The sequence below is a fragment of the Odocoileus virginianus genome, chromosome 11 (assembly GCF_023699985.2).
Source record: "Odocoileus virginianus isolate 20LAN1187 ecotype Illinois chromosome 11, Ovbor_1.2, whole genome shotgun sequence".
In the NCBI taxonomy this organism is placed as follows: domain Eukaryota; kingdom Metazoa; phylum Chordata; class Mammalia; order Artiodactyla; family Cervidae; genus Odocoileus; species Odocoileus virginianus.
In genome coordinates this window covers 28914822-28938610 of record NC_069684.1, presented here as the reverse complement: position 1 = coordinate 28938610, position 23789 = coordinate 28914822, and the positions used below count along the sequence as shown (strand labels likewise).

The 23789-nt window shown below is 59.6% G+C and overlaps 1 protein-coding gene across 2 annotated transcripts; it reads left to right on the top strand.

Annotated features, from left to right (window-relative positions):
* Positions 1-19064: 19064 nt before the first annotated feature.
* FAAP20 (FA core complex associated protein 20) lies at positions 19065-22917 on the top strand. 2 transcript variants are annotated; one of them, XM_020873866.2, is made up of 4 exons: positions 19065-19173; positions 19458-19593; positions 19683-19990; positions 22754-22917. In XM_020873866.2, the coding sequence occupies exons 1-4, from the start codon at positions 19112-19114 to the stop codon at positions 22824-22826; spliced, it is 579 nt and encodes a 192-aa protein (XP_020729525.2). In that variant the 5' UTR covers positions 19065-19111; the 3' UTR covers positions 22827-22917. The 2 variants fall into 2 exon arrangements, with proteins under 2 accessions (XP_020729525.2, XP_070330255.1); XM_070474154.1 differs by having other exon boundaries at positions 19069-19173; positions 19401-19593.
* Positions 22918-23789: the final 872 nt, after the last annotated feature.

Genomic DNA, 23789 nt, shown 5'->3' with positions numbered 1-23789 from the left:
GGAAAATCCAAAGGATAACAGGGACTGGTCAAGAGAGACTGTGTAGCCGCTTCAGGAGGACCGGCCCCCACTGGCAAGTCAGAGATGCTCACAATGGTAGGGGATCATAACCACAAAACAAAATAGAAAACCAGAGGGCTGTGCATAACCAGTGTATTTAAATATGTTTTAATAATATTTGTAACTTGAAAGTTTGGTGAGAAATGGTCTATTTGCCTTGTTTTACAGTTCTTCCCCACAAGGCTCCCATCATCTGCAAAGGGAAGATGAGTGAGTTCCCGGGGGGGACACTGGCAGGCACTGCCCAAACCCAGTCATCTAAGTGGACACCAGCGATCATCAGATTAATTGTGACCCTGCACCACCTGACTGTGGGGTGGGGGGGGGGTTGGGGAGTCACTTCCCTCTATCCTGCCAAAGAGGCATAGCCTGCATCTGACCATGCTGAACCTCCAGCACCCACACAGAAGGACTTTGTACAGAAAGGCGGGCCTGGAACCTTCAAAGGCATCAGGGTCCTGACAGAGAAAGGACGAAGAATATTCCGGACCAATGAAGAAGAAAGATACAAAGGCTCAGGGCAATGTGTGGTCCCTAGCTGGACATGGTTACTGCCAACAATGTTATCAGAGCAGCCTAGAATATGTCTGAGGAGCATAGGGCAGCAGCCCTGCCTAGAACATGGCACTGCAGGGTGTGATGGAGTCCCATGCCAGCAGTTCACTCTCACATGGCACATGGGGTATGGGGAGGGTGTGTTCTGTACTATTCTTGCAACTGCTAACTTCTCTGTTAACCTGAGATTGTTAGAAGACACCCAGTTTATTTCTAAGAATGTCACAGGGAGGATGCATGGGTTCTCTGTTGGGTCCTGTGAGCCTGAGTTGCCCAATGGAGTGGGCACCAGCCTAGGGCCACTGAAAGCCCTCCAGTCAGGCAAGGCAGGTGAGACTCCACAAGTGTCTGCTGCAACTCCAGCTGAGATGGCAGATGAGCTGGACCCCTTCCTGGCCCAACATGAACGTGTACTAGAGAACATAGGTCTGCTCTTTAAATGTTCTGTGAAAAGGCAGAAGGCAGGCACTCTGCAGGCCTGGAGACCAGGACAGAAGGCAAGCCCCATGGTGGAGCAGGGTGGAGACCAAGCAGCCTACCTGGGGCTTGGAACTGGCCTCACGCCCCTGAGGACAGGGACTTAAGGCCACCATGGGATGCAGCTGAGGCTACAGGCCATTTCTCAAATAGGAGCTGGAACCAGGCTTCCAGCACGACCGCACAGGCTCAGAAGGGGCTGTCTGGTTCCTGAACGGGATGTAGAGATTCTTCCCAGCAGCCTAGAGGAGGAGCCCAGAGAGCAACCAGCCCAGAGCAGGACAAGAGAGCAGAGGGTGCCAGGATGTGATGGACTATAGAATGCATTTGACTAGTTCCAAACTGTATGGAGGGCTTTCCAGGTGGCACTAGTGGTAAAGAACCTACCTGCCAATGCAGGAGATGTAAGAGACACAGGTCAGGAAGATGCCCTAGAGAAGGGCATGGCAACCCACTTCAGTACTCTTACCTGGAGAATCCCATGGACAGAGGAGCCTGGTGGGCTACAGTCCATGGGGTCACACAAAGAGCTGGACATGACTGAAGTGACTCAGCAAGCAAGCAAGCAACTGTATGGAGGGCCTGCTGGGTGAGGTGGAAAGTATTAGCTCTAGGCACAAGCTCAGCAGTTGAAAAAGAAAGCAAGGCAAATATTAACTCCAGGAAAAACAAAGGGAAAATCTAAGTAGAGTTCACCAGTTGGCTTAAGCAGTGAATGTATTGACAGAGTTATAATAGTGTAAACAACAACTTAGCACATTTGGGGGGAGAAAGAAGAGAAAGTCAGGCATGGGCAGGTGGTGTTGGATCAGAGCTGCTCCAGTGACATGTCACAGAGTCCAAAACTTGAAGAAAGGAGCAGCAGGAGCACATAATTCAGAAAAATCAGAGAAGGAACAGCTGAAAGAATTGAGAGAGGCTGAAGCCAGGCCACTGGACCCAGGGTCAGGGGGAGGTGGCTCAGTGACCACTACAGACATGTCCAGAGTGTCCTAACCTCTTGGGTTCTTTTTGTTCCTTTCATCTTTGCATCTTTCTTTGATAAGAATTCAAGCAAACAGAGCGGAACTCTAAACTAAAAATAAGTAACAACAAAAAGACGTAGTCGCGTGTTGTTGTTGTTGTTGCTGTTCAGTTGCTCAGTCGTGTTTGACTCTTTGCAACCCCGTGGACTGCAGCACAACAGGCTTCCCTGTCCTTCACCATCTCTTTTAGTTTGCTCAAATTCATGTCCATTGAGTCAGTGATGCCATCCAACCATCTCATCCTCACATTCCCCCCCTCAAAATGACACAGTTTGGGACATTTAAGAATACACTTTGAATAAGTCATCAATTAAAGAAGGAATCAAAATGGAAATCACAAGTTTTCAATTGAAAGTCAATGGAACACTTTCAATCATGGGTGCAGCTGACGTAGTGCTCAGACATTTATGGTCCTCAGTTTCTGTGTCAGAAACAAGAAAGTAGTTTTTCCCAAGTCAGGGAACCACAGATATTTTAAATTTCTTCTTCGTGCTCACCTGCATTTTCCGGTTTTCCAAAGAAGCTGCTTCAGTCTTGTTGACCTTCCCTCTCGTTTCCTTTGGATCATTCTGTCTGGGAAAGATTCTCCCCTCCCCCCATGGAACCTTCTTTAGGGTCAGCCTCCTGGCCTGTGTAAGAACTACTCACCCAGGGGCCGAGGGTATGCGTGCCTCACCTGGGTAGTCGGGGGCCAAGGCCTGGGCTGGGTCCCACGTGGGTCTGGCACCCAGTACTCAGCCCAGACCTGCTTCATGGGGGTCAACTGGAGTGGTGCTTGAGAAGGTGAGCTGAGCACTGGGCCACAACAGGGCATGAGAAACGCCAGTGGCCATGAGGGTGAGTCCAGCACACCACCGCAGAGGCTGGCAGAGGGTGGGGCTGCCTCCCCTGGAGCCCCAGGTCCTGCCCACCCCCACTGCAGGCAGCAGCCCCAAACCCTGCTCCCACCCAGGAGCTGTCACCGTCTTCCTGGAGTGGGGAGGGACGAGTGGGCCCCTTTCCCATGCCAGACTCAGCCACCCAATTGCCCATCCCATGGCCCTGAGGCCCTATCCACTCCCCTCACTGTAGCAGGCCTGGCCCCAGCCTCTGGGCACGTGGCCTCAACCTGCAGGGTGCTCTGTGGGCACCTGCCCTGCGGCCTCACCCCCGCCCAACAGGACCCTGTCCCCTGAAGCGTCCTGTGCTGCTCCAAGCGGAACGTGCCCCTTGCTGGCCACACCCCACTGATCACAGGGTGGCCGCCTATGGCCTTTAGCCCTGGGCCCTGGGATGAGGGGCCAGGGTGCTGAACTGCAAGGAGCAGGGAGCCAAGCCCTTCAAGGACCCCTTAATGTTCCCTTGCCCAGCAGACACTGCTGAGAGGTGCCAGGTGGGCACCAGGGACATGACAGGTGGAAAGGCAGCTCCTTGCCTGCAGGAAGTTTCCCACCAGACACTCCAAAGACTCCGGGACTGAGCTGCCTGCTGTTGGTATCGACAGTAGAGCCTGGTGGTCAGGATGGCCTCTCCAGACCAGTTGCCAGGGCTGTGTGGTACATGCACCTACACTCACAGCTCTGAGGGCATGATGTCACTTCCTGCGTCACGGCAGGGCACACAGAGGCTCTGGAGGCCTGGGGCCTGTGCAGGGCACTGTGTGGGGAGGACCTGGGCACCCAGGTGAGGCCCAGCCGCCCACAGCAGGTATTGGACGGGGAATCTGATGAGCCGTCCGGGCAGGGGACTGCTCTGAGGGCCACTCAGAGACCCCAGGGACCCTCATGGAGCATGGAGCAACAAGGAGCCCCTACCTTAGGACACACCCAGTTGACCTCCCAGCAGCCAGGTAAAGCCTGAGATCCAGAGGGATCCCCGGCCTCTCCCACCTTCACCCCCACATCCCCCAGCACTAGAATAGGTCCTACCTCCCGTCTCCTAGGCCCATGGCCCCTCCAGCTGCCTCCTTCTCACCATCCTTCCTAGCCACACTTCCTAGGAGTAGGATCTGCCTACCCTGAGCTCCCAGCCCTCTCCTAGGTCCTCTGTGTACTGTCCCCACAGGCCCTGGGGTCATGTCTTCTAGCTTGTGACCTGCCCTTTCCAGTGAGGAGCAAGCACTCTGGGTACCTATTAGTGGACATCTGATGGAAGTTTCATGGGACAAGGGACCTTCCTCCAGTCCAGGCAACCAGGGGGTCAGAGGTCCACAAGCTGGGTGCTTTGGGAGCTGGTTCCTACTGGGGGGAGGAGTGGATTGCTCCGGGGCCTTGGATATACCCACTGCGGCTGCTCTGAGCCCCTTCCCTCTGGGCCTGAGGTTGCCTCTCCAGGAGACAGGGTTGGTGGGCTGGCTCTGAGGTTTGGGCCTGTCCCGCAGTGGGTGAGGGATGCTGCACACCCCAGAGGGGAGGGGACACCAAGGGGTGGCGGACCAGGCCTCCAGCAGGGAAGAAAGAACAGGGAGACCACATCCCCCTGGCTGAGCATCTGGGGAAGGGGCTGGAAGACAGAGGGCAGCTGGTGCCCACTCCCATCCAAGGCCCCCCAGGCTGCTCCCAGAGAATCTTGGGCACTTAGGGGCCCCTGCTCTGACCACACTCCTACTGGTGCCTGGTGGATGGGGGAGCAGGGTGGGTCTCAGTCTGAGAATCCCAGGCCCATCCACAGCACGTGGGCCTGGTCCCTCTCTGGCCCCTCCAGCCCCAGGAGGACCTGTGCCCCGGCTCTGCACCCCAGGCCGGCCAGCAGCCTCCTGCCGCCAGGCCCTGGGCCCCTCTCTCCTCGTAAATCGGAGCCACACTCCGGCCTAAGCAGTACCCCCCCGCCCTCCTGCCGTCATTCCTGGCAGACTCTGCAGTGAGCTCACCCTTACATAAGGCATCTGAGCTATTTCTTGGGGGAACGAGCTCCCCCTGCACGGGGCTCCATTCCCCCCTCGCTTCTGCAGCCATCGACCGCCACCAGCCAAGGGCATCTGGGCACCAGAGGCAAGACCCCTGCACTCCCAGGGCCCCTCCCATGTGGGGAGAGGGCTCCCCAAACCCTGCAGAACAAGGGTGTAAGAGAAGAGACTGAAGGTTCTTCCAGATTTGTTGAGGGGCTGTGGGCAGAGATGCAGCCCCACAGCCAGCCTAGGCGGGAGGGGGAGAAGGAAGGGATTTCCCCAGGGCACGGCGAATGGGGTGGATTGCCTTCCCTCTGGGCCTGGGAGTGGCCCACTACTGTGCTTTCAGCACCCCTACCTGGTGCTCTTGGCCCCTCTGAGAGCACCTGGTTCATCCGTGGGCCCTGAGCCCAACATTTCAGCCAGCACTTGTGTTCTTGGAAGGAGTAGCAATCAGAGTCCCCTTTGGTCAGGACAGAGGACCCCTCCCCACAAAGTGCCACCAGAGCTTCCAGCAGGGCAGCTCTGTTTCCTGGAGGTGGGCACCAGTCCAGGAGCCCCTTGAGGCTGCAGGGTCCTCTCAGGATTCGGGGGAGAAGAGCCCAGGGACCTCAGACCTCCTGCCTCATTTCTGTGTCCTGGGACCATGAGGACACAGCAGGCCCCCAGAGGCTGCAGCTGAAGGGGCGTCCAGACAGCATGTGCTGGGTGTCTCAGGAGTCATGCTGGCTCCTGGCCTGGAGAGGAGCAAGACAAGTCCCCTCAGGGAAACTCAGAGAGGGGTGGCCATGGGGCCGGAGGGACCAGACTCACTGCTGCTTCTCCCCTGGGACGCCCCTCCCCCACTCCCCCAGGCCTGGGCAACTGAGCCTTGGGGCTCCATGTGGACTGCTTATCGAGGCCGCTGGGCGTCCCGAGCTCCTGCCTCGAGCTTCCTCTGCCACAGGAGGAGAGGGGAGGAAAGTGGCCGCAGCGATGCCTCCGCCGCCGGGAGAAAGCGGACTCCAGACACTCCCGCCGGAGCCTGGCTGCGCCACGCCCTGCTTGGGGACAAAGCTCTGGGAGGGAGGGCGGCTGGGACCCCAGGACTGCGGGCTGCAGTGGGGCCGAGCCGGAAGCCTCAAGGCCCCTCCTGCAGCTTGCAGCCCCGGGTCTCTGTCCTCCTCAAGAAACAGGGAAGGAGACCGTGTTTTCCTTTCTTTTCAGACTCGCGTTCTTGGAACTTACACCCTCTTGGGTTTGCTATTTTTACCCACCCTGAGCCTTCCGGTCTCCATGGCGACGCCTCCAAACAGCAGATTCCAGGCGGCAATGACGTCACCTGTCCCTTTCCTGCCGCCCAGGCCTCCAGCCGCTGCCACGGGGCCGCCCCGGCCACTCCCCGCCTCCCGCCCGGCTGAGCCCCAGAGCTGTGGGCCCTGCTGCCTCCCCATGCCTGCTGCCCACCAGCCAGGCCCTTTCCCGGGGCCCCAGGCCTGGGCTCCCTGCCACGCCAGTGCCTGTGGGAGCTGCTGCAACCCTGGCGGCCCAGGAGGCAGGCTTCATTGGCTTTGCCCCTGAAGCCCTTCTGGTGACCATGCTGGGCCATCAGGATGGCAGGAGCATAGGGAGGCCCTATGGCCTGGTCTGATACACACCAGCTGTCACACTGCCCCCCTGCTTCAGGGCTGCTGCCTTCCCCATCCCCAGTGCGTGGTCTGCGGGTCTCAGGCTCCACACCTTGGGCCTAGTCTGACTACAGGATTGGGGGGCCATGGTCCCTCCTCCTGGCCGAGGTGTCCTGTAGTTGGTCACTAGGCTGTGTCTCTATCTGGGCCACACTTTACCCAACTGTCCCTTCAACACTCAGCCTGAGGGCTGCCCTCAGCCCAGACCGATGGTGGGGGCACTCAGGACTGGAGGCCCACCCCGCTCCTGCGGACTCAGATATTTGCCAAAAGGCCCGCGACATCTCAGCAGGGCCTCGCAGAATGGACAGGCAAGGCTTGGAGAGCCCACATTTCCTATGTCCTTGCAGTCAGAAGGAGCTTTTCCTTCCACGGAGGAGCCTGGAGGGCCAGCCCTGGACCTGCAGAGGGTCTGCTCCTCCCATCACCCCACAGGGCCCGGGGCCAAAGTAACCCAGCCCCACCCCCACCAGCCTCAGTCAGAAAGCAGATGCTAGGTCTGGGGCCGAAGGGAGGGCAGGCAGACAGGGCTGCTCTATGAGGGTCAGAGGTGCTGGCATGGGCCAGGCCGAGGGTCGTGGTCACATGCTGTCCTGCCAGCATCTAGAAGGGCAGAGAAGACACTGGGGGTAGCTGTGAGCTGCCATGTCTGCTCCCAGAAACGACAGACACGGCAGGAAGGTAGTTTCAAGACTCACATTCCTGCCCTCCCGCTGGATTTCAGGTGCGAAGTCCCAACTCGCCCCCGTCCACACCGGCAGGCACACTCGCAGGTCTGGGCAGGAGGCAGGCAGGTGGGCGGCCCTGTCTCCAGAGCCCCACACGGACTCGTGCACAAAGGTGTGCAGAGAACTTTCAGGGGGCACAGGTGGGCCTTCCACGGCTCCCCCAGGGGCCTCCCCGTCCTGAGGCTGGGTCCCTGGAAGGGCTCAGGCCTAAAGGAGGCCCCTCGAGAGTGGGCTTAGGCCGGTGCAGACCCAGGCACTGGGTTCTGGGTGCCTGGATCCACTCTTCTCCCTGAGTGGAGGTGGCTCCAGCAGGAGGGACGTGTGGCTTTATCCAGTTAAGCACCCACCCCTGCAAGCTCCACAGGAGACACAGGTCTGAGGGGCTTTGGACAGTGAGGGGTGGGGGGCAGGCTTCATGCTATAGGTGTGAAGATTAAGGATGAAAGGCCTGTGGCCCTGGAATACATCAGGGGCAGCCCCACTATTACCACAGGTGACTGCGTGGAGTCTGTTCTTCTACTCTCTTCCTTGGTTTTGTTTTTGTTTTTAATATTTTATTTTATTTTATTGGCTGCTCTACATGGCTTGAGGGATCTCAGTTGCTTGGTCAGGGTTTCCAGGTAGTGAAGCCAGGAATCCTAACCATTAGGCTACCAAGCAGCTCCCTCCCACAGGGTTTTATGTGGTGGCTCAGACTTCCGGGACAGCCACGGCCCTGCGTTTCCTTTGCACCCTGCGGGCCTCTCACAGGGAGCCCTGTTCGGAGTTCTTGGACCCTAAGCTGAGATTCAAGTGCGGGCCGGGGGCTCTGGCCCTGAGAGGCTATGTGTGGCTGTGGATGAGACCCCCATACCAGGCATGACTGCGGAATCGGTCTCCCCCACCAGGTTTATCAAGGGCCAAACTGTGATATGCATGTCGACAAGCAGAAAGGAATTCCTGTTCTCAAGTGCTTCTGTTTTCATGGGAGACAATGAAAAATGAAACTTCCACATGTTCTATATTAGTCGGGGGCATATGCTTTTAAGAACAGACCAGGGGGAGGTGGGTGGGGTACGAAGCGAGGGGGATAGTGTTCCTCATGAGGTTCACAGGCACTGTGATGGGTAAGAGGTGAGTGCAGGGCACAGTAGGTGCAAAGGCCCTGAGGCTGGGTGCGGTCAGATCCCGTTGGGGTCCACGCGGAGAGTGGAGCAGGTGGTGAGGGGAGGTTGGCCCTGGTGACTCCCCCAGCTTTGCTGCCCCCAGAGGATGGCGGTCTGGGGGACCCTGCTCCTAGCCAGCTGGGGAGGACCCCAGAGCCACAGCCCATCACTGGAAAGTGGATGGAGAAGCTGCCAGAGGAAGCAGCTGGTTCTTCCCCAGAGGAGGAGGGGTCCAGCCACCAGACCCCAGTTCCTCTGCTTTGCTGCTGGGAAGAACCGAGGGCCAGGAAAGGGGTTGATTTGAAAGAGACAGGCTATTCTTCAGAGCACTTTGTTCCTAGTCCCGCCCCCAGCCTGGCACAGGGCAGGAGCCACCGACCAAGAGGAAAGCCATTGCCCAGCCCAGTCCAAGCCCCTCTCGGTCCCTGGGTGGCCCCTCCACGCCCCGCCCTGCCCAGGGACCCACTGCCCGCTCTCCTGCCTGCTCTGGGCACAGTGCAGGGGTTAAGGAAACAGCCCCTTCAAAGGGCGAGGCTGAGGCTGGCGGGCTCCTGGCTGCCACCCCAGCCCCACCCCCAGCACCCACAGATGCCACAGGCCTGGCACTGGCCTCTGCCCAGCACCTTCCCCAGACCGGTCCACCTCCAGGCCAGCACTGCCCAGCGGGCTTGCATCTCAGTGAGTAATATTTAACTTGGACTAGCCGGTGGACAACTGCAGGGGAGACATTCACAACAAGTTTGGATTGCATCTGCTTGCCAGGAAGGAGTGGGGGAAGGGGAGTGAGGGCAAAGTTGAGAGGAAGAAAGGAGGGCAGGAGGCGGGCCTGAGACCAGCACCCCAGGGAGGCTCCCAGGAGGGGCCCAGCACCGCCCAGCACACCGGGCAGCCCCTCAGCCTTGGCCTCCCTCCCCGCAGGAAGCACCTCGTTCAGGGTGAGCCTTGGACTCAGCTCTGGGGCAGAGAACACAAGACGTACACATGCAGTCACCCACATATACCCACACACACAGAGACCCATACACACACATACACAGACACAGAGAGCCATACACACATACAAACACACAGATCCACATGCAGAACTTGTGGTTTTGAGCGGAATGGCCTGCCTGCAGCGCTGATGCTTCAGCACAAGATGGAAAAACCCTCAGGCAGGAGCACAACCAAGGTCCAGCTGGCTGGGAGGGCAGGCAGGCCAGGGCCCTCCTGAGGTCTATGCATGCAGAATTGACCACCCAGTGCCCAGCTGGGCAGGGCCCCACTAGTGCGCCCTCCTTCCCCCTGGGAAACGTGGCCACTTTCTGGCAGTGGCTGCCCCAGAGAGTTTGGGAACACAGAACCTCTCCTGGCTCCAGATGTCCACCCATCCACACCTAAGAAGGCAAAGGGGACCCTGGGAGGGCCTGCTCTGGAGGACCAAGGGGAGAGGCCCTGGCTCCCTCGTCTAGGGGACAGGTCACCCTGGGTCTCCAAGCCACATGAGGCCCACTCGCCTCGACCAAGACCCGGCCCTGTCAGTAGTCCTTAAGTCTGGGGCTGCTCCATCATGCCAGGTAAAAAGCTGACTCCGTTCTGGAATGTAGCAATCAAAGTTCTCAGTTTCTTTTCCATAAGCATGTATTTCCTGGGGAGAAACACACTCCTCTCCAACCATGTAGTTTGTCCTGTCTACCCCTGGGGCACTGGGGGCCTGTATCATAAAACCCTGTACCCCACCTAGAGGACAGGCCACCAGCGCTGGCTGGGTGGGCATCTGGCAGCTGGTGGAGTGGGGTGCCTTGCCCAGGGGAGGGACCCTCACCAAGTCACACCATCTGGTGGAAGCACTCAGAGCGCTGCTTTCCCACTTCTGGTATCTGCGCTTGGCTCTGCAACTTTTCTTTCACTGCTGAAACTGTTTCATTTTGAACTTCCTCTTGGGAGTCAGAGTCCGGCCGTGACAGCAGCGTCTCTGTCTGAGCGTTTGGACTCATGGCCTGGCTGGCGGGCTTGGCAAGGAGCCTGGACAGCGTGAGGATCTTCCCTGCATAGCGTGTGTTTGACGGTGCTGTGCGGGCCTGCAGGGGGACTCAGGTCTCTGGGACAAAAGACCTTGCTTCCCAGGAGGAAGCTGGGCCATCACCTACTGTCTGCAGGCAGGCCTGCAAGGGAATCCATAGGGGCGCCTGTTCCTCCCCTACCCCAGAGGGTACCTGTGATGAAAGCACCTAGAACGTGGCCGCAGGGTGTCTGAGAGCCACACAGATGCTGGGGCCTGAACGCTTGAGGCCCCCAAATTCCTATGTTGAGACCTAACCCCAGTCGGGGAGGTAGGGCCTCTGGGAAGTGTCTGGGTCTCGAGGGTGGGACCCTCAGTAGCAGAATTAGCACCCTCACAGCTGTGCCCTACCCCATGAGGAACAGGACCTGGATGTGGGCCTCACCAGAACCCAACCATGCTGGCACCCAACCTCAGACTGCCAGCCTCCAGGACCAAGAGAGAAATCTATGCTCTCTGCTGCCGCCATCTGTGGTATCTTGTTACAATAGCCCAAACAGAATAAGACACTGGGCATCTCTGTTCCTGCCAGTGGGCATCAGATCTCAGGCCAGGCTGAAAGGAAACAGGGAAACTGAGGCCCGTGGTCACTCGTCTTCCCTGCCTGGAGGGTGTTTCCAAGGTGTGGGGCCCAGGCCAGCTCACAGGTGAGGGACAGAAGGCGGGCCTTGAGGGGGCTCTTGCTGCCCATCTCAGTGTTCTCCGGCACCCTGATGTGGTATCAGGGGGGCAGTCAGGAGAGTCTCAGACTTCCCAGGTGGCACTAGTGGTAAAGAACTTGCCTGCCAATGCAAGAGATGTAAGAGATGCAGGTTCGATCCCTGGGTCAGGAAGATACCCTAGGAGTGAGCATGGCAATCCACTCTAGTATTTTTGCCTGGAGAATCCTATGGACAGAGGAGCCTGGCAGACCACAGTCCATAGGGTCGCAGAGAGTTGGACATGCCTGAAGTGACAGCACACATGCTCATAGGAGAGCCTCCTTGGAGCCTGCGGCCCTGACATGTCAGAAGGAGCCTGGATCTCCACCACGGGCTCCAGTGGGCACCTGGCAGGGGCTCGTGTGCACAGGCACCTTCCCAGGAGGCAGCCATATATCAGCTGGGCTCCTGGAGTTGTACTCTGAATGCAAAGGCCCAGTGTAAAGAGAAGAATGTGTGAAAACATACTAATAATTTACATACGATTCCATGTTGAAAGGCAGTATTTTAGATACGTTGGGTTAAAATGAAATATATTTTTACGGTTAATTTCTCACTCCTTTTCCCTTTTCAGAGATGGCTGCTCTAATTTTGAGTGATCCAAAAGGAGGAGCAGTCAGACAGATGAAGGCTGGGAGGGAGAGGGCAGGTTGGAGAAGGGCACGGGGGGCAAGTTGGAGACAACTGACTGCAGCCCAGGGACAGCACTGGGAGCAGGAGCTGAGGACCTAGCGAGGGCCATGCCATTTGGGTTGATTCATAGGGTCCCGTGGTGCAGGGTGCCCTGGGAAGCTTTGTGCAGGCCCATCGCCCACTACTACCTGAAGTCCTGGGTGGCCCCAGGCCTCAACCGCATCCTCCCTGCCCACCTGGCCAGCCACTCTCATCATGTGGGGAGGAAAATTTGCTATTCCAGGGGACAGACTTCTCCAGGGCACCTAGTGGGCACCACCCCTAAAGGAGGTGGTGGTTCAGGAGATTTGGGGCAGTCTTTATTAACTGAGGGGCAGGCCAGGTGTCCAGGCCTGGGGACACCAGAGGGACACTGGCCACATACACCATCTGCAGGTCAGCAGACCCTGGCAGTTGGGGTGGCTGCATGTAGGCAGACGGGTGGGTAATCCTCTCCCCAAGGGCCTCAGTGGGCCTCTCCCAGCTCAGGAACAGCCTGTGGGACAAATGGGCACCCAGGATGGAAGGAGTTGGCTTCACTGTCTGCCTGTTAGTGGCCTGGGTCTCCCAGGCCAGAGAAGCTGCCCCTTGTCCCCCTGCAGTGCTGGGAGCACCTGTACCACTTTCACCCCCGAGGTGGCCACTCAGGGGCAACGAGTCAGCAAGGCCACCAGCCAGGCAGCAGCACAGAAGACTTGGGCTCAAGTCCCCGCTCAGAGCTCAGGGCTCATCAGCACAGCTGATGATGGGGGCTGGCAGCCGGGACAGGCACGGCACCTCTGACATAGGGTGGGTACCCCTAGAAGTGAGCCCTGAACTGGGCTGCCTGTGGGCCAGGTGTGGGGGAAGCAGCTCAGGGAGGCCACTCAGCTGCCAGTCCAGTCCAGTAGCTTCCACAGCTGTGGCCCTGATGCGGCCCCAAGCTCTGCATCTTGGTGGTCCTGAGCCATCAGGGACCTGCCTCACCTCCCCTCCCGAGTGGGTGGACAGTCAATGCCGGGCTGAGCTCAGAGGAGGACCTTGTGGGCTCAGTTGGCCCCAGAAAGGGGTACCCACGTGGGCCGGGGCTGCCAGGAAGGCTGGCCCAGCTGCACCCAGCCCAAGTGGGGTGACCAGTAATGTGGTCGGGAGGGCTTGGCCACAGAGGGCCCCTGGTTGCTCCCAAGGGAGAGGAAGGACATGGCAGGGGAGGAGGGGTCTCCACCCTTTCTCCAGAGCCTCCTGAACCCCTAGTAGGCCCTCACCACCCCAACTGGGGGCCCAGTCATGTTGGGGACAGGGGTACCGCTCTCTCGGCAGGTGGGCACAGCAGCTCAGGGAGGTGGAGAATGGCCCAACACAAATGCCCTGTCCCTGCCTCCTGGTCCCCTCCCCCACCCTTTTTCTCAGCAGCCAGATGGGCCTGAAGGTGCCTTGGGACTGAGCAGGGCCTGCTCTCTCCCTAAGCTTCTGCCCCGGCCGGGAACCCTCCCTCCCTCCTGCCAACATCCCACTCAGGCCCTGTGGAATGGCCGAGGGGGTGGAGGCCCCAGGAGGAGGAGGAGGGGAGATGGAGGCCCTAGGAGCAGAGGGCAGGGTGGTCTCAGTGGCCGAGGAGGCTTGGGCAGGAGGGGGGCTGCCTGGGTGGTACCTACTGGCCATCTGGCTTGACTCCAACCATGTCCTGCTTGGCCCCACCTTGGGCTTCAGGCCGGAGTGAAGCCTGTTCAGAGAAGTGACTCACAGGGCCGCAGCCACGGTTCTCACTGGCTGGACAGTCCACTGCAGGCTTCAAAAGGGACACTCAGGACCTGGGCTTCCCTCTGGCCTGGGGGGTTGCCAGGCCCCTGGGGGCCATGTGGCAGCTGAGGCTGGAGCAGCCCAGTACCCAGGGCAATGGGAGGTGGGACCTCAGGGTCCTACTTCCTGCCTCCTGGATGGTGAGGCCAAGGAGTCTCAGGTCAGAGAGCTGGCTTCACCCCCTCCTGCCCCCCACCTCCAGACCAGACACAGACAGCCATGCCCTGACCAGCTGCTGCCCCAAACCTGGCAGTGGAAAGAAGAGACACAGGTCCTCTGCCAGGGGCTAGTGTCTCTTGCAGAGTCTCAGGCTGTGACTCATGACCTGTGGTTGCTGCTGGGACCTCTGGTGGCTAAAGGCTGGGGTCCCTGTGAAACTCAGAAGCAGGTTAAATAACTCCAGGTGCACAGCCACTTGTGGTGGGGGGCCCCCAACACACCCCTACCCATTGGCCTGCCAGGGAGGCCAAACAACCGTCTGCTGACCCCTGACCTAGCCTCTGAATCCATACGAGGAGGGGCTAAAGCCTTTGTGCCCTTGTGAAAAGAGGAGGGGGGCTGGTGGGGGAGGGGAAGGGAGGAGGAGCGGGAGGAGGGGGAGCAGGGAGAGGATGCAGCTGAGCCCAGCAGCACCTCTGGGGGGATGCCCAGCCCTGCCCAAGACGGCCCTGCCCCGAGAGGCCCCCGGGGAGGGGCTCGGAGCTTTCCATGTCAGGCCCCCTGCAAGGGAGATCAGAGATGACTTCCACAGAAATGTGGGAGGGGGTGATGCAGTGGGGGCATAGAAGGCCAGGCTCCGGCCAACAGATCAGCTGTAAGCAGGTGAGAGGCCACTGCTTTGAGGAGCCAGGCCACTCCCGTGTCTCCATCTGGAGAGGCCGCCATCTCTAGGAGGCGGAGGGGGAGGGGAGAGGCAGGGGGAGGGGAAAGGAGGGGGAGAGGCGGGGCGGTGGAGGGGAAGGGAGGGTCCTGCCCCATCCTGGACCTGGCCTTCTCCCCAGGACACTTGCAGAGCTGGCTCTCCTCAGGCCATGTTCTCGGCCACAGGACAGCAGGTTCCCCCGTCCGGGGGATGCTGATGGAACCCTGGGCGAGAGAAGACACCCTACTGCCCCCTCCTCCTCTGCATTCGGGGTCTTCAAGCCGAATGTGGTGCTGACAGTTTGGAGAGTCCCTGTGTCCGAGTCCAGTGGCTGCTGCACAAATGACCGGCTGGGGGCCTCAGCGAAGGGGTCCACCCTCACACTCTGGAGGCCAGAATTCCACACTCAGGGTGTTGCTGGGGCCCCAGACCCCTGGAGGCACTGGGGAGGACCACCTCTGGCCTTCTGCGGCTCCGTGTTCCTAGGTTTGTTGCCGCAACCGTCCGCCCGCTGCCTCCACTGCTTCCTGGCTGGTCTCTATGTGGCTGTGTCCAGCCACGCATCTTCATGCAAGGACACCAGTCGCGCTGGACTCAGGGCCCACCCTGACCCAGCACGGCACTGTCTGAACCCTATTCCAGCTGCAAATACTCCATTTCCAGCAAAGTCACATTCTCATGTTCCCAGGGACACTGTTCGGCCCAGTAGCCTCAAGGCTTGGTCTCTGCCGGACCGACGTTCTCCACAGGAGCTAAGGTGGTGATCCTGCTGTCTCCCAGCCGGCACTCCTGTAGCTTGGGGACACCGTGGGAAGGACATGGCACCCTGGCCCCATAAGTCCCACTGGGGGGCAGGAGAACCCAGCCAGGCGATGGGGTTGGGGAGGGTCAGGAGAGCTTCTCGGCAGGCAGGCCCCAGAGGAGAGCCTGGGGGTCAGTAGGAGTGGAGATGCAGGGATAGAGACGGGGCCGGGGAGCACAGGGCAGCAGCAGAGGAGGGTGTTGGGGCAGGAGCTGTGGGGACCTCAGGGAGGACGAGGTTCGCTATGCATGCTGGGAGAGGGTGGCTGTCCAGGCGAGAGGTGGTAGCCAGTGTGGACTCCTGGTCACAGGCCACCATCTCTTCACCGCTGCCCCCTGATGGCCTCGCGACTTTCAGGCTCTTGAAGTGGGGGCTGGAGGCCCAGCTGGTCCTTGGCTTTAGCCTGCTGTCAGAGGCGGCTCCTGGCTACAGAGCCTACCCACTCCCCTGCAGCCGTGACAAGGGGCCTTGAGGAAGCCGTGGTGCCCTCACTTCCACAAGGGTGAGTGGGCCCTGAGCGCTCTCTCTGCTGCCTGGTGGATCCTTCGATGTTTCCCAGGCAACTGTTTCAACCCAGCCTGTTTGCCTGGAGCTCCGCATGCCCACGAACGCCACCACCTGGCTCCAGGCCAGTTTGCCTGCTTGGCACCCACAGGCCAACAGGTGTGGCCACCTGGGAAAGCTGGGCTCCAGCTCTCAAGGCCGGGCTGGGCGGCGCAGGCACCAACAGGGCACCCACATGGAATACAGGAGCCCAGTCCCCACTTCCACTTGGCAGTCGGAGGCTGCCGCTATTGCAACAGGGCTGGTTGTGCCCGCCAGCCTCAGGCCCTACTCTGCCTGCCTGCGCCGTCTTGACCCCACTTGCCGGGTGCCCTGATGGCAGAACTGGCCCTCAAGCAACCAAAGGAGGGTATGGGAAAGCCAAGTGGGGCTCGGACCTCGCCAGCCAGCTGGGGCCCAGCCGACAGGTCTTACCCTGCCGGACTGCCTCGGAGTTGGAGGCCTTGTTGTGGGTCAGTCAGTGGCAAGACCCACTCCATGGAGAGGAGGGCAGAGCGGAGTCACCAGGCTCCAAGGATACCAGGAGCCCAGACATTTGTGGCTCCTGGTTGTCGGAAGGTGCTGGAGAGGTCTGGACCCTGACCAGCTGGCAGCAGATGGCACCCTGATTCTGGGAGGAAAGGGGAGAGGGGACTTGGTTCGCCATCACAGATGAAGCCAGAGCACCAGAGGGTAGCAGTCTCTCAGCTGGGCCTTGCCTGTGACTGCAGGGTGGGGTTGTCACCCCTCACCCCCGCCCACTGGAGCCCTTTCTGCTTCATTGGAGGGGTGCCTCCTTCAGAACGCTGAAACATTCTCTGTAAACATGAATTTGGCTTGTAAAAATCTCATTTCCGTAGTACAGCATTGGTCCCAATCAGAAATTATTTCCCAGTAAAGCCCATGGCCCCTCACTGCAGCAGATGGCTCAGAAAACGGGAGCCTTTTAATCAAGTTCAACTTACTTCCTCCAGCCCCCCTCCCGGCACTGCATCTTGCTTATAGCGCCCGGACAGCTGGGACAAGGTAGTCTCCTTCCACCTCCAGAAGGTCCCCATGCAGGCTGGGCAGGCGGCGGGCAGCTGTCAGGAGAGTGCCGGCCGAGGGGATAGGACTCCTGCCGGGGCCGGCACCTGCCGTGTGCTTGGCACAGGGGTCACCCCAGCTCTGTTCTTGGTGGAAGTGTCCCAGGCTGGAGGTCCCGGTGATGACGGGGGAGTTAATCCCCAGCAGCCGGATGAAACCAGAGAGGAGAAGCCCCCGGAGACAGCCTCGACATGTCGCTCTGGCTCTGTCATCCCCACATGCAGGCCCTGAGGGCCTCCGTTCTGCCCCTTCCAGCAGCCCAGGGTAAAGGAGACCCCTGGGGTGGTTAAGGCCAAAGGAGAGTGGGTGCCCACTCACCTCGTGCTGAAGGCTGGAGCCAGGCTCAGCCAGCCCCTGGCAGCTCCCAGGACCTGCACCTTCTTGGGGCACCTGCCCTCAGGCCTCCCTGTTGTCTTGGGTCCACCTGAGACCCTCCTGGCTCCTGCCTCAAGCTACCCTTCCTGGGTCTGGGAGCTGGCAGTGCGAGGTCCTTAGAGGAAGTGGCCGGGACGCTGAAGACCCCAGGGTTCCTGTTGTGGGGATTAGCTGCTCACAGAGATATCTCCACACAGCTTCCCAGCATGCCCTGAGAGCTGGGCACAAGCTGGCTGTCTGAGGCCTGGTAGGTCCTGCTTGCCTTGGGGAGGACTGGTGCTCCTCCTGGGAGTCTCCAGGAGGGCATGCAGATACGCAGTGACGTTTCCAGGAACAGCTCTGAAGCAGTGGAGACTGAAGCCAGGGAGAGGGTAGGGGGGCTGTGGCTGGGGATCACAGACGCGAGCCATTTGGGGGTCCTCAGTCAACCAGTCCCTGAGACATTCCAGGCCCGCCTGTGAATCCCCTCACCTGGGCTTCTCTCACCTGGAAAAGTGGCAGGTCACCTCCTCTGGGGCCCCGAGACCACCCACTGTAGCAGTACCCTTGTTTAGACACGCATAGGCTGTCTCCCAGGAGCTGGCAGGCTCCAGATGAGAGCTCTGTCTCATTCGCTCCCCCAGGCGTCTTCAGCTTCTAGACTAGTCCCTGGCCCAGGAGAGTCCACTCTGCTCTGGAGGTCTGCGTGGCAGCTGGATGGAGGTCACTTGGGTAGCCTCAGCTTGGGGACTAGGGTGCCCAGGGGCTGGAGTGTGCCACATGGGGGGTGGAAAAGGCAGTCTGTGATGGTGAAGAGGGGCGGAGGTGAGGAGGCTATGGTAGCTCCTGCAGAAGGGGGTGCAGAACAGAGTCCCCGAAGCTGTGAGGCTGGGGAGGAGCCAGGGAGAGCCCATGACCACGGCGGCATCTGCCTGTGGCCTGGAGAGGAGCCGGCTGCCACCCAGTACCCCCTGCACCTCTCAGCCCTGGTGGGACCCCAGGGCACCGACTGCACCAGCGGAACGGACAAGGGTGGCTGGGCGTCTGCTGCCACCAAGCGGCAGATTGCAAGGTCGCTGGCTCAGAGAGCACCCGGGGTCCACGGTGTCCAGGAAGCCCCTCGCAGGCCCTCCGAGGACCCGGGTCCTGGTCTTCTCACTTCTCCGTCTCTTAATTAAGGAAACTAGGCTCTTCCCTCCTGTAAGGAAACGCGGACGTCCTGGAAACGATCTCCCAGGCTCAGGATTGTCCAGGCAGAGGAAGGGGGCAGAGTCAGGACCAGCGGCGGGTGGGGACGCCAGGGCCCCCGGCCTCCTTCCTGCCCAGTTCCTCCTCCTCGGAGGTCTCTGCAGACCCGGGCCTAAGGGGTGAGGGCGGCAACCCCTGGTTCAGCTGGAAAATGGCTCCCTCAGGACAAGGCAGCCTCGCGACCTCAGTCCTGCCTCCGTGGGGGAAGGAGCAACCCTGGCCTCCGTCTACCTCCCTTCGATACTGCCACAAGAGGGAGGTCACCCCACGGTCTGGGGGTCGAGTCCAGCGCCCCGGTGGGAGTGAGAGTTTGGGTCCACAGAGGTCTTCGGGCGGTGGTGGGGCATTGAAGAGAGGGCCCCCGGGACCGGTCTTATCTGGGCGGGGCTGCCCGGGGCGGGGTCCTGGGGTGTGTGTCTTGTTGTGGGCGGGGTCTGTGTCGGGGGCGGGGTCTGGCGCGCCGGCCGCTCATATCCGCCGGACGCGCGGCGTCTGGGCGGATGGAGGCTACGCGGAGGTCGCGGCTGAGTCTGAGCCGCCGGAAGCCCCTCTCGGGGGCCAGGTGAGGTCGGGGCTGGGGCTGGGGACGGCGCGGGGCTGGGGGCGGGAAGCGTCCCGGGTGGGGCCTCGTGTCCGCGGCCAAGTGGTAGCCGGGTGTCACGCCCCCACGTACTCCCTGGAACCCGCCTCGATCTCGCCCCGTCAGCCCTCCTCCCACCCCACTCCCGCCCAGCTGCAGAGCTGCACTCCTAGTCTCTCCCCGCTGAGTCCTCCTTTCTGTTCCCCGAGGGCCCCGCTCCCCGCTTCCCCCGCGCTGAGTTATTATGCCCACCCTCGCCGCCCCAGGCCTCCGAGCAATCCCCCCGGGTCCCTCCCGGACGGCAGCGAGTGCGCGAAGCTGTGGACTCAGTTGCTGCGCACCGCAAGCGCAGACCTGAACGTGAACGGCGAGCTGCCGCCGCTGCCCGCCTTCCCCGGCCAGGTGCGTGTGCAGTGGCCCCCGCGTGGCCCCTGGTCTCCAGCTGGGCCAGGGCGGGAAGGCGGGCGCGGTCCGACGACCTCTTCTTGCAGGAGCCCAGCCGCAGCCCTGAGCGCCCGCCCCTGGAAAGATTCACCGTGGGAACCGAGACCTTCTTCTGGACGCCTTTCCCGCCGCCCCCGCCGGGGCGAGGCAGGGGCTCGGGCGGCTCCGACCTTGTGCTCAGCGCGGTCCGGGGGCGCACGGGGTCCCCCCAAAAACACCCTGCGCCCCAGCTCCGCGGAACCCCCAGCGCTGAGGAGCAGCCGTCGGAGGAGCAGCCCTCCCAGCGACAGCTGTCTGTGGACGCGGCGACAACCCTGCAGAGCTGTCCCATGTGCCAAGTCGACTTCGCCCCCGGGTGAGTGGCCCCCTGGGCCTCCCTCCCCTCCACTGCCACCCCCGTGGTGGCCCCTGCCCTGTTTGGAAACCACAGGCAGTTTCTGAAGGCTAGGGTACCTGAGCTCAACTTTGGCTTTTTTTAAAGTGAAATTTCATGCATAGAAAGTTGGCAAAGTGCAGAGGTGGTGCTGATCAGCCAGAGGGCACAGGGCTGGGTTTGAAGGTCCCCCTGCAGGTACACAGGGCCTGGGGCCCTGCTGACAGGCTGCAGCCTCTCAGATGTGGCCCCTACAGTGGGAGGGCAGGGAGGCTCTGGCTCTAATGGGGTCCACACTGACATCCGGGAACGTGGTGGTGACTGGCATTCTCTGGTGAGACTGCCTCCAGGGTCAGTTTGGGCTGTGGGTCACAGAGCAGTTTTTGTCATGGTCCCTCTGGCAACCTTCCCCGTGGGTGGACTGCCGATTTTAGAAATGAAGACTTTGTTTCAGTGTCTAGAGATGCCTTTTTTTGTTTTAGAAATCCAACATATATGCATTTTTTAAAATAAGGTGATGGAATTTGACTTTGCTAAGAAGTCCCACCTGCCCAGCTTTTGAGCAACGTGTCACATAGCTAAGGACACAGGCATGGGGATCGTGGGGGTCAGGACAGCAGGAAGGAGCTTGGTCGGATGTAGGGGATAGACGGCAGGTTTTGGTAGCTGGTCTTACTCTGTGTGTCCTGTGGCCTGAAGACTGTGTTGAATTATGTGCCTCATCCCTGGTTTTTTGGAAACAAAACCAGCCTAGTGGTGAAGGGAACGGCAGCTGATGACAAAAAGTTATCAAAACAGTTAGCAAAATGTGCAGCACAGACTGCAGAGGGGAGAAGAAACACGGTCTGCATTCAGATATCCAGGGTTCTCCAATGGTGATGTTTTATAGGAACCAAGCCTTTGAGAGCTTGGACAGCTCAGTGTGCAGGGAGCGAGGGCAGGGGGGTGACTGTCCCCAGGAGGACCTGTGGTGAAACCCCCCAGTAGGCACAGGTCTGGCGTGGTGGGAGGGCAGGTGTGGTGGCTGCGCTGAGATGCCTGTGCTCTGGAGAATTTGTAAAACGTCCTCAGACCCAGCGTTTCACCGAACACACCTCTTGTCCCATATTGAGGCTCTTGGATGGTTGTGGGCTGAAGATACCAGCTCCCTTGCCCGTCCTGAGGAAGCCGTGAACACTTTTGAAAATACTAAGTCCCCTTGATTTGTACCAGTTGAGAGAAACCCAGGGACAGAAATATCATTGGAAGCCCTGGAGGGAAATTCATTTTCTTGGCAGAAGATGCCCTTGAAGCTTCCTGAAACTGTCAGGGCACCCCACCCCTGCCTCTCTGTTGTAGGGGCAGCTTTTGTTTTTGGATCGCTTGCTTTTCTAAATGTCTAAGAAGGAGTTCCTAAAACTTTGGAAGGATGCTGGAAAGAAAGTTCCAGTCTGAGCTCTTTGAGCAGTCAGATTAAGGCTTGGCAGAGTGCCTCAGTGTAGGTGTTGGTGTGGGCGGTCCAGGTCTCCATGCGACTGGAGTGCTTCTTACATGTTCTTCCCTTTGATTAAGGAGAGCGTGCCCTGGCCAGGCCCCACCCTAAGGCTGCAGAGTGACTTGGGGACCCCCCCTCCTTGGGGACAGGCCAGGGCACAAGGGAGCCGAAATGAGTCTTGTGTCTAGAAACATGTTTGCTTTCAGGATTCTGGGCAATGTTTGTGACCAGAGGTGGAAGCCTTGCCACCTTCTGAGCAGCAGGGTGAGGCGAGTGGGAGGTGGACTGCTTGTCTGCAGGAGGCACGGGCAGCCTGGGCGCTTTGGGCAGCCTAGTGCTTCCAGGTCACTCAGAACCGGTGGTTCTCTGAGCTTCCTCTCTGACCCAAGGGCTGTCACGTGGTGGATTCCACAGACTGCATGTGAGCACCCCTCCAGGTCCCTGTACCACGAGCTCCGGCATGGTCAGGAAGACTGGCTCCACCTGCCACTTTAGACAAGAGATGGGTGCCTGCATTTTCCCGAGACCCAGGTCGGCCCATAGGGTCTCACTGGTCCCTAGACCCCTTGCACTGCTGGGTGTCCTGGAGGGTCTGGACCATCAGTCCACGCAGTAGGCTTTGGGCTCGAGTGGGATCCACCTCAGAGCTCTCATTGAGGGGGTTCTGAGGAAAGCCCAGACAGTGCTCCCCACTGAGAGACAGCACAGGCAGCGTCCAGACCCTCATGGGCCATCCTCTCCCCAGCAGGGCCGAGTCTGCCTGGAGGTGTACGCCCACCCTCATAGTGACCGCTCTCTGAGGCGCCACCCTTCACACCCTGTCTTTTCCCAGTGGCCTTCAGAGGAGGGAAGGGTCGCCTGGGGCACGTGTGGAGGCAGAAACACCCAGAGAGTTTGTCTGATTGATGAGATAGAGCTTCTGCCTGGGAGGGGGTGGGGAAGACCCCGACGTCCATCTTAGGGCCGATTCTGCTGAGCCCACCCACACCCTTCACCCGCAGGTGGGTTCTTGGGGTTTTTCAGACACAGGGTCCCAGCGCTCAGATGCAGGCACTTGAGGAGTCTGGTGCCCTGGGGACCTTGGACCCAGGAACAGGGTCTGAAAAGTCCCTTTTTCATTGAGGGGGACCCCTGCCCCCTGTTCTGCCAGCCGAGGGCACCGTCCCAGGTTTTCATGTAGTCAGCTCCCAGGAGGGGCGTGAAAGTGCAAGACACATACTCCGACTGGGCGCCCTCCCTGCCCATGACCCTCCCCTCTCCTCTGCTCACAGGCTGGCGCAGCTGGATGTTGACAGCCACCTGGCCCAGTGCCTGGCAGACAGCACGGACGACATAGAGTGGTGAGCAGCCTGGCCAGTGCCTCCCCTGCCCTGGCTGGGCCACCTCCTCTCTGCTGTGTCCCCAAAAGCTGCATATTAAAGTGCCTTGGTGTGAAGTGCTCATGTCCCATCTCTTTGTGTTGATACTGAAACATTGAGTCCTTTTTCCTTTTTTGCTGATGCTGAGCGATGTGATGACTGAGGTGGACAGAGCCACCCAGCAGACGGACCAACCCCAGGTGGGTAACAGGGACAGTGTCACCAGCACTGTATTTGAACTCAGGGTGGCTTGGGAATGGACACTTTGCTGACTCCGTGAACTTGACTTGGGCTTCATGACCATGTTTGAATCCCCAGGTAAACCTGCTCCTGCAGCTGCAGGGATGCAGAGCAGCCCCTGGAATTTGCGGAGAGGGATCAGGTCCGTCTGCTGACATCCTGTGTGAGCTTTGTCTCAGTGGCCCTGTGCAGGGGGGACTTCTCTCCTATGCCGTCAGTCCACAGGTTCTGGAAGAGCCTCATCTCCAGCTCAGCCATGGCTGCAAAAGTCTAAGGTTACCATCCAGAAGTCAGTATTTTCAAGAAAGGCTTCAGGCAAGCCATGAAAAGACATGGAGGAAAACTGTGCACACGGTACACTGAAAGGCTACAAGCTGAGCAATTCTAACTCTAGGCTGTTCTGGAAAAGGCAGAACGCATGGAGACAGCAAAAAGATCAGTGGTTATCAGGGATTAGTGGGGAGAGGGTATAAACAGGCAGAGCAGAGGATTCTTAGGGCAGAAAAACACTTTATGACCTGACGTGTCAGTGCAGCCTCTCGTTTGCAAGAAGTGCACCCCCTGGGAATGTAACGGGGGGAGAAGGGGTCTCTCTCTTCCTCCCCACCAGAAATGGAAGTGAGGGACCTAAAACTGCTCTGAAAAATAAAACTTGTTTTTAAAAATCATCTTCAGAAGCCTTTGTTCCTGGAGACACCTACTTTTAATG